Here is a 10719-nt window from a genome sequence, read left to right as displayed (position 1 = left end):
TTTTTTTTTGCACAATTTCCATTTGTTGGTACCAAGAATAAGCTATAAAATCCTCCATAAATATTTAGAGTTGAGTTGTTTAAAACCCAAATTTTATTGACAAAAACATGTGACATGCCTAAATTTGGTCATGACAGCCCATCATGACCATATATAGGCACATCATGACCATATATAGACACATCATGACTATATATGGGTAAAGAATTTTTGATAATCTGGATAGAGCTTTAGTTGTGAGACACCATTCTGGTGTTTTTCTTTTAATCAAAACACTCAAAATTACAAGATGAAACTAATACCCTATTCAGACTAGACTTTCCATTACGACCGGTTGCGATGTAATCAGTGGTAATCCAAATTGTTCGCAACCATTCGCAAACTTCGACAGCATTCAGACACCTTTTTACTTTGATACTTTACATCACTAGCAACGATATAGGTCATCCTGTTTTGTTTGACCTCTGCCAATCAGTGCCTGTGAAAACCGTTGCGATTGGATTCCTTGGTAATCGGGAGTAATAAAGATTGTAGCACCCAATCGCAACGGGTAACAATTGTGATATCGATTATTTATTGACTACTATTGGTGAGGTTTCAGACACGATTTTACTTTGCGATTGGGTGTCGCAATTGCTACAACCGATCGCAATGCGAAGCCAGTCTAGATGGGGTATAATATGCTATTTGCAGAAGGATACATATTACACAGGACATAAACGCTGGGATGCATTCAATGTAATATAATCATACATCACAGAGGGCGTCACTCCCAAGATATTCAGCATGGGTCTGTGCACATGTTCACAGTGGTGGCTCCAGAAATTTGGCCATGGGGGTCCGACATGGGCCCAACCCAATGGGCTGACTAGATCGACCCTCAGTCACGTCCCGAAAAAATTAATGTCTGATAGGATTCATGGGCGAGTCTTTATGGCCCAAAATTGTGCTTTGAGACAACTTTATTAGGGATTGGCAAATTAATATTTCTGGTCTGACAACCTCGTTGTGGTGTCGGATGACAGGGGTCCAGGCTTGTCAGCGCCCTCTGTTGCTGCCACTGCATGGTCTCGGCTTCACTGTGGCATCACATGTTTACTTTATTACATATAAGGTTTATCGACTTCTAGCAAGGTTTCCCTCTCGTGAAGATGGCAGTATTTAGGTAGGTCCTTTTGTAATAGTTAGCATGTGTCATCTAAGTGAGTATAAATCTCATTATGAGGTTTATTCTTCAGAGTAAATCCTAGTTTTTACAGTATTGGATTGCATCCACCTTAGCTCCAAAAATAAAAAAACAATTTTAATAAGTGTGTTTCATTTGAAAATTTTTATTTGAGTTACAATTTCACAAGTCAAAACATTATATTGATTTATCAATCATCTTCAAATAGACTTCCTCTCTAAGTGTATTCTATAATATAATTAAGGCATTGAATCCAGTCTAATCATCAAACAATATAATTTAGCAACATATGTACAAAAATTATTTTACTTATAATTTGACTTTAATCAAATATACTTGACAAAACAATATCATCTGATTATATTGATTTAAAATATATACATCAAACGGCACCCAATGTTTAAACATGGAAATAAGTACAGTATTTGAATCAAGCGGCAAGAGCTCAACTCTTAACAGGTGGGATTACATCATATAAAATCGCTAACTTTAGACTACAATTAAACATACTACCATTGGTAATTAATATATGAAGTTTTTTTCTTTTTCACATTTTTTTGAACATTTACTGCATAGGTTAGTAGCCACATGTAAGCCTATTACATAATCACCAGTATTACAAGCTATTTTGCAATATTAAACATTCAAAATTTATTTTCAATAAGTTATTTTCTATTAAAAAACCTATGCTATGGTATGTATGCACACGCACTTACACACAAACACCCACATACGATCACTCTTTCATCAATATGCAGATAGAGTATAACAAATCTAATACTGTATATAAACTTTTATGTATGCATTGCATCAGTTTCAAGAAATTCATTTATTAAATTATCTTCTATAATGTGCAGGTCTAGCACTTTCTATCAGTCAGCTCAAGCAATCATCTAGCCACTGAATCTATCGTCCAGCTAGCACCTATCACCAATCATTAGTATCCATTTAAGCACTAGAATCTACTATTGTCCAACACTACTGTAGCATTACCATCTCCCAGCCATCCTACTATCATCCAGTCCCAGCATATTGTCCAGCACTAGTATTTACTATCGTTCAGCACTACAGCACCTACTACCAGCCAGCCCCAGCTTATCATTTAGAGCAAGCATTTACCATTGCCCAGCACTCTGGCATCTACTATCATTGAGCCCCAGCAAATTGTCCAACATTAGTTGTACCAACACCCAGTACTATAGCACCTATCTACCTAGCCCTAGCATATTGTCCAGCACTAATATTTACCATTGCCCATCACCATAGGACCTACTACCTGCCAGCCCTAGCATGCTGTCCAGCACAGTCATTTATCATAGCACAACACTGACAGCATCTACTATCATCCAGCCCTAGCATATTGTCCAGCACTATGTACCACCAGAGTACTATAGCACTTTCTACCTGCCCCTGCATATTGTCTAGCACTAGTATTTACCATCACTATAGCACCTACTACTACTACCCAGCCCTAGCATATCGTCAAGCACAAGCATTTAACATTGCCCAGCTCTATAATAGCATCTTGCCCAGCACTATATACCATCACTTAGCACAGCACCTACTATTACTCAGTACCATTCAGACCTACTACCTATCTATATTCTAGCTATGGAATCAACGGCACCAGCATTTACCACCACCCAGCAATAGAGCATCCACTATCATCCAAACTTAACATTTACCATCCAGCCATAGAATCTACTAATGTCTAGCACCAACATTTATAATCGCCCAGCTCTATAGCAAATAATAAAATCCAGGATATCAATCGTCAAAACCTACCAGAAAATACTGTTAGCCTTAGCATCTAAAAGTAAAATGTGTATGAACAACCTACTAACAGGCTTTGGTCTCACTATTAATGCTTTAATGCAGCATTCTCCAAGACCTGCATAATTAATAAATATTAATAAATAAATACTATGATTATTTGAAATATTTAATATACTGTATCATTATGGGTCTTTTCTGTAAAAAATATTTTATGAAATCTTAGCAACTGCATTGCACATTCAACATTAATATTTTTTCAGTCATAGATTTGTTTTAAAAATAAAATTGTTAAATATGCTATAAAATGATCTATATCATTACATTGATTCCAATATCCAACTACTTAAAATAAAGTCAATGTAATACAATGTGTATTACCACTGTAATGGTGTACAATAATTCCTCTTCATTATTATTATTTTTTTCCATTCTTTAAAATTTCATTTCATTAAATCAACATGCGACTCCCTACTTTTAGAATGGAGTGATGCTCTATAAACAATTGATGGCACAAGTAGGGGTCCAGGGGAACAGGGCCCATCGGGGAACCAGCCAAATATTTTTTCAGGCAAAACTGCTTTTCAAAATGCATTCTTGAAGCGACATTTTGAGATATCTAGAGGTGCGCATTCTTAAAATTTGGTGTGGCAGAAATAAATTTGGAGGACAACCCAATTATATATTTTTAGTGTATTTTTATAGCTCTGGTATTTTGTTCTAAATAATCGATAACATAAAATACCATTATATTCAGGTATATTCATATAGTTTTCAGGTGTTTTATTTACATTTAAGTTAATTTTTTATTTAATGGTAGTTATTACAAGTAATTAAGATCTGGTCGGAAATATAAACCCATGAATCTATTTACAGCTCTACGGTAGGCCCTGAAAGATAAAATTTCTATAGAATTTTCAAGATATACAGTAATTCCCATAAATGCAAGTAAACCCAATCAAGAGTACAGAAGAACCAAATACCATGCTCTCCCACCAAAACGTTTATAAGTACGGAAAACAATTTCGAATACCTATTTACACCCACTAAATTATTCCTAATATACAATACATCTGCATTAGTTCTTTATTTATCAAAAAGCTACTGATATTTCTATGCCCAGCTATAGTCCTGCATTTTTGTAAAAACAAACTAATTTACAAAATTACAGAATGAAAACAGAACACTGTAAGTTGTCCTGATTCTTAAGTTACAATGATATTGCACCTGAGATTTGGCAAAATGCAATTGTCCACGAAGAAGTGTACATAAGAAATTATGTTTGTTATGAAATAAAACTAGTGTAGTTTATGTACAGTAAAAATCTATTGAAGGTGACTATTCTACCAATCACTTAATTAATCACTCATTTATAAATCTATCAATTCAATCAATCAATAAACTGATCAGTTAATCAATCAATCAATAACCAAATCATTATATCAATATTCATTATTTGTTATTTAACCCTAATATTACCCCTTGTTTTCAAAGAGGTTTTAGCACAATCCACATCATCTCTAAACAAGTAATTTTATTTACATGAAGAAAAATAGTATCAATTTTTAATGAATTAAATTTGTGAGGAAAGATTAAAATCACTTTTAATGTTTAATTAAAAGAATAAAATACAGAATAAAAGCAAACTCCTACTGTCACGTCTACTCCAAAATGCATCAGTTGTACTCATGCACAGATCATATAATGTACAAGGCCTACGCTCATATGCAGCCCTCTGTGCATATATTTTATTCAAACACATAAAGAAATATCCCACAATGCATCAAGTTACTCACACATTCACCACGACATATTCTTGTACATAATATGTGTGTCCATATGCTTGCATGAATGTCTTGATTTAATCTATAGAGACAGGCTTCCAATATTGAAATTCGGACATCTCCATCTCAGTCGTTTTTGATATAAACTGAAAAAGCAGAAAAAATTGATAAAAACAATAATTCAAACTTATTTTATATACGTATCAGAATAAGGCAAATACATATGTAGTGATCTTCATGGTTCAGAGCGCACACAGTAGCTACCACCAGCCTAGCTGACTGCTCTCGAAACACTTACCTTAAAGGGTGCACTGACTCCAAGTGTACACTCCATGACACTGCTGTAGTAACACAAAACAAACTTATCATAACAATCATCAGGTAGATATTCAGCTTGGAATGTTACTTGGTATTTACCGCTTTGTTTTGAAGCACTCCTCGCATCGGCCCATACATAAGTTTTGTAGTCGCGCTCAATGCTACTGAATTCAAGCTGTTGATGAAATCATTAGGTTAAATTTTTTACCAAGTAACTCTCTAGGACAGCTTTGAATATTACTGACCAGATCTGTACGCAATCAAACACAATGATGCTTTGAACCTGTCTCTTATACACATCTAGATGTGTATAATGTAATACAGGTATATTGTATTTAGTCCATTTGGAACCCAATGATATTAGGAATTATGTTGTATTGTTCACCACCTTTTATCTATTATTTATCTATAAGACTACACTGTATTTCATCTCATGAATTTTTAACATTATTAATCCTATCTTTGATAAATTATTTAAGTTAAAAACAAAAACATGTTATTAAATAACATATGGAAGTACACTGTATAGACCAAGCCAATCCCAGCTGCTCGTTTTGGTGTCTTGTGCTATTGAGTAGGAGCATACAGCATTTTGTCCACACCTCAATGTTCTCACTGGGTCAAACCTTACAAGAGGTGTCGCCCCATCAACAGGCAGCTAAGAATAAATAAAGTATACATAGACATAGTTATCAAGATTTAAATTCAAACAATACGAATTATTCAATCTCAGATGTAAGAATTGTTATTTTGACAAGAGATTGTCTTGTATGGATGAAATTTAATAAAGAATTATATAAAACATTATAACTTATTATAAAATAAATTAAAAATAAATGAAAAAAGTTGAAATTGAAGAAGCCATGAGTGGGGTACCTTAAGCTGAAAGTATGCGCTAACTGGTCTGTGGTCACTATGGTCCATGTCCGGATGGGAATGGTACTCCAGCTGTTTCAAGATCGGATCAGTTCCAGTGTCCTCCTTCCATAATATACGGTCTGTCCATGCGGGAACTCTTTGTTTAGGACTGTAATAATCATTTAGAATAAATATTACTAAACATTTTAGGGACAGTAACTTGGTGATAAAGCATAACTTTTAATCCCGATATTAAATCCACGTAAATCAAAGGATTGTATGTTTTGATCGCTTCAAACCCATGATTGTTACGGTACTTCCCATCAATACGAATACCAGGTTTGTAGGTTTACATTCCTACTAATCGAATGTTTGAATGTACTACAAATGTCAGTATTGTGTTTTCCAATTCCTGATAATCCCAAGGTTATAAATAGGTACCCATCCATGCAAATAATAAAGCTGCACTGTTGGGTTCCCATCCCTGCAAATTTATGGATTGTATAGTAGCATCTTTCAAAATTATTAGCATCATGAATATTCATATACCTCTAATAATATTTTAATAATAACTGTATAGCCTGTATCAATCATGAGTGCCTGGATGAAAGTGATTATGAATATTCATATACTGTACCTTCTTTCATAATCATGAGTGCATGGATCAAATTTATGGCTTGTATCATACTCATGAATGCCTAGATTAAATTTCTCATGAATATTCATATGCTTGTATCATACTTATGAGTCCCTGGATAAAATTTATCATAAATATTCATATGCCTTGTATCATAATTATGAGTGCCTAGATTAAAATTATCATAAATATTTATATGCTTTTTTTTTTTTATAATTATGAGATCCTGGATCAAATTTATCATGAATATTCATATGACTTGTATCATAATTATAAGTGCCTGAATCAAATTTATCATGAATATTCATATGCCTTGTATCATAATTATGAGAGCCTGGATCAAATTTATCATGAATATTCTCATACCTTGTATCATAATCATGAGTGCCTGGATCAAATTTATATGTAGGTGGGAAGCTGATCTCTCCCTCGGCATATCCTTCAAATTCATCACGATCACGAAGGGTAATCCTCAACTGGTCTTTTTCTTTTAAAGGTTCCAGTTCATTTTTAACTAGGTGATTCAAGGCCTTTTCCCGACTCATCCCTTCCAAACGGAAGTTCAGATCGCCAAATATGAATACAAAACTGTTGAAAAGGAAACAATTATTGATTTTCTTGTGAACGCTTTAATGATCAATCAACAGTATTGGGTGAGTATTTGTTAAATGGAAATCAAATGTGATACTTCAACTATGAAATATACAAAATCAATATTATCAAACAATGATTTTGTGATAAAATCTCTAGAAGATCCTGACAGAAAAATAATCATCCCATCACAACATATACCATCTAATGTATATATAAGATTTAGATTTACAGTATGAAATAAACCTAAGCCTTCCATGACATCATCTAGGTTAAGATATGGTAATTAAGAACACTATCAGCAGTTACGGCTACTTTGACATTAGAAATGGTGAGTAGTCAAGTGAAAGCAGTGGCAATGCAACCTATAGCTTTAACATTAGTGGTGGTTTCAGACCCTCATCCTTCATCATTCAGTTAGTAGATAAGGATGCAAACTGGAGGCACAGTGTACACATCTGGTTTGCATGGGCAGACACAGGGCGCCATAGGGCTAAAAAAAAAATTGAAAATTTAAGAAAAAATAAAGGAGAAAGGGGAGAGCACTGTACTCCAGAACAAGCTAATTTTCAATTTAAATTCCATGTACTAATGTCATGGTCAAGCATTTCTATTCAAAGATGTCATGGTCAAGCATTTCTATTCAAAGATCTCAAGCACTACCCGCACCTCCCACCCCTGCTTGGTGCTTTGTATGTTGCATGGCCTCTCTTCAGATATTTCTCTGGATCTGCCCCTGGTGTTTCTTCACTTTGATCTTTTGGGGCTCAGCTTTACTTCAGCCCCTGTCATGGAAAAATTTTACCAAGTAACTCTCTAGGACAGCTTTGAATATTACTGACCAGATCTGTACGCAATCAAACACAATGATGCTTTGAACTACAGGTTAATATCCTACATCTATAAACTGCTCAAAAAATAGATACATCATTAAGAAACAAGGATAAAAAATCACCTTCATTTAAATACCTACCTATGGTCCATTATGTTCATAGTGTTGCCGATATTGAAATTCTGATCCTCAAAGATCTGTTGAGTTTCTTTGCACCTTTTATCCCATTGGTCCGCATGTGGTGTTAGATGCCAGTTGGAGAAACACAGACTACGCCCATACCAATCCATCCGCAATGTTGCGCTTCCCTTATTACCCTGCGATGATTACAATTACTAATGCTTACTGTCTTATGAATACATATATAACAAAGGCTATGGGCAGTCATTCATGTAAATTAATTACATTGCTTTGTTAAAGAAGATCCCAAGGATAGAATGAACAGGCATACGTTATATTAGGGAGGTTGGGGGTGGGGGCAAATAATAAAGTTAGTTAAAGAAATAGAATTACAGTAATATGTCTGTGTGCAATACTGAAAACCTATGTACTCTTGAGGGAGTGGAGAAGGTTAACCTTGTGTTAGTTTTTTGAGAAATGACAATGTCAGATTTGTGTGCTCCAAAGCTTTTACACTGTGCCATCTCACTATTTAACCACGCTCACAACATGGACAAGTATGGTTAGGTTGATAAACTATTGAATATCTTTACCCATAAACCTGCTATACCAGTCCTGGTAACATTAGCCATCAAATTATGCATAAATGGAAGGTGATGCAGTTTAGTATATACAACCAGAAGCAATCCCTGTAAACGAGTAGACTTCAACTGCAAAAACAAAGAAAATTTTTTAATTTTTATAACCTACTTACCGACCTACATCATGCAGCCTCTGCTATCGCTGCCTCAGGTTTCATGGTGGATCCAAAATTTTACTGTATATCTTAGTGTACTGATTTTTCAACATTGGGATTCTGTTTGTACACTACCATTACTGATATCATTACTATGTCCCTTATCATTTTTCGCTTAATTTATTAAAAATTTCTCATATGAGCAACACATAGTAATGCAAATAATTGTACAAAAACATCCTCATCATTATCAACAACTTCATGATCCTTGTCACTGTTATTACTCATAACCATACCCACCACCACCACCATCACCACCACAACATTTTAATTTAAAAAACAATATCTAATAAATAAAATGTCATATCAGTTCGTTTTGTATCGTTTCGTTTTGTTTGTTCTCTGATATTGAAATATAATCCAATCTTATTGCATAAACATTATAATAAAATGTTAGTGTTTTAAATGTTTACAACATGTACTGTAGCGATTGAGGTATTTGTCATTTTCACCTTTAACTTACCTGGATAAGATGCCTTGGCTTCATCACCGCATCCATGGCTTCTGTCCAGGGGTCATCAACAAATGCTGCTTGAACGATCTCATGAGGCTTCGAACTGACCTCTTGCAGACCGATAATACAAACATCAGGATCAAAACTTAGTAGCCGTTCCAGCAACTGACTTAATTGCTCTGGAGGGTCAATGGTTGCCACATTCCATGTACAAATACTCACGCTGTAGGCAAAGCATGATTAATTACAAATATGATGCATCATTAACATAGACCTGAATTATCAATATCCAGATCATTAAAATTATACCTGAAAGATCATTGGAAGTCTCTAATGTTCATTTTACACTTTCATACATCTTTAGTAGACAGTGAGTCATTATATTTTATATTATACTACTATGTTATATTATCTGATCATCATATGTTACTGTGCATTAAAATATTAACGATAAATATTTTTACTAAAAACTAATGTTAAATTTAATTTTGTGAATAATATTTTCTTTTCTTTTTAAAATACTGTTGTTTGCTATGAGTTGTCTGATTTAGAATTATTTAAAAAAATATAGATCATTATTTATGGATACTGTAAATACATAATTTAGTGGTGATAGTTGATTAAATTGTCATAAACATACATTCTCTTTGATATTGATATTATTTATTCATCTGTTTAATTAATTTTCAAGTTGGCTCACAAAGGCTAAATTGCATTGATAATCATTTGCATGCAACAAACATATTAATCGTCCATGCAGTGTGAATATCTTAAACTTTATAGAGAATATTATTCAACTCGATGGAAATCTAATATGGTGTACTTCCACGAAGTGTGGTACCAGTTCTTATTCATTTGTGTATTTATGAATTCAAGGCGGCAGCAGTCTGGTCTGCTTTTGCTTCTCCTAGGCTCTCATCTCTCTTGGTTACTTTATAATAATAATAAATCCACTCATAGCTTATTACAAATGCTTCAAAGCACTTTACAGACTTAACAGTAATACATTCACCATGCAACTCTTCATAAATATCTTTTTATTATTTATATTTTAAGTTAAATTAAATAAGTGCGTACTAAAATGATCATGTGATCATGGACTGCGTTATTAACACCTTTAATAAACACATAAATTTGTGATGATAAATGTTGATGTTAATATTTATACTTTTACTTACCCTAATGCATCAGCCATTTTGTACAAGGTTCAGCCAGTTCTATAATTAGAGTACAAAGAACACTTTATGTTACTATCTCATAAACTCATATCATTATATATGTCATTATTTTATGAATATATTTGTATCCGTACATAATTTGCACAACTACAAAATATTTTATTGGCAGAATATTTCCTATCTATATATATA

At 33.7% G+C, this 10719-nt stretch overlaps 1 protein-coding gene across 3 annotated transcripts in view; it reads right to left on the bottom strand.

The window, feature by feature from the left end:
* Nucleotides 1-3222: 3222 nt before the first annotated feature.
* The window catches only part of LOC117121979 (phosphatidylinositol 4,5-bisphosphate 5-phosphatase A-like), an 11556-nt gene continuing 4059 nt past the window's right edge, over nt 3223-10719 (bottom strand). For all 3 annotated transcript variants that reach the window (XM_033267429.1, XM_033267430.1, XM_033267431.1), the window contains exons 2-10: nt 10528-10566; nt 9359-9572; nt 8693-8809; nt 8121-8296; nt 6923-7144; nt 5938-6088; nt 5582-5719; nt 5042-5236; nt 3223-4889 (exon numbers count right to left, since the gene is read on the bottom strand). In XM_033267429.1, the coding sequence (XP_033123320.1) occupies nt 4821-4889; nt 5042-5236; nt 5582-5719; nt 5938-6088; nt 6923-7144; nt 8121-8296; nt 8693-8809; nt 9359-9572; nt 10528-10544 (1299 nt within the window). In that variant the 5' untranslated portion in view covers nt 10545-10566 and the 3' untranslated portion in view covers nt 3223-4820. The remainder of the gene's footprint in view (nt 4890-5041; nt 5237-5581; nt 5720-5937; nt 6089-6922; nt 7145-8120; nt 8297-8692; nt 8810-9358; nt 9573-10527; nt 10567-10719) is intronic.

Source organism: Anneissia japonica, unplaced genomic scaffold (assembly GCF_011630105.1).
Source record: "Anneissia japonica isolate Jap-2015-1 unplaced genomic scaffold, ASM1163010v1 scaffold352_len1594369_cov220, whole genome shotgun sequence".
Lineage (NCBI taxonomy): Eukaryota > Metazoa > Echinodermata > Crinoidea > Comatulida > Comatulidae > Anneissia > Anneissia japonica.
The sequence above is the reverse complement of the archived record's forward strand: the minus strand, read 5'-3'. Positions and strand labels throughout refer to the sequence as shown.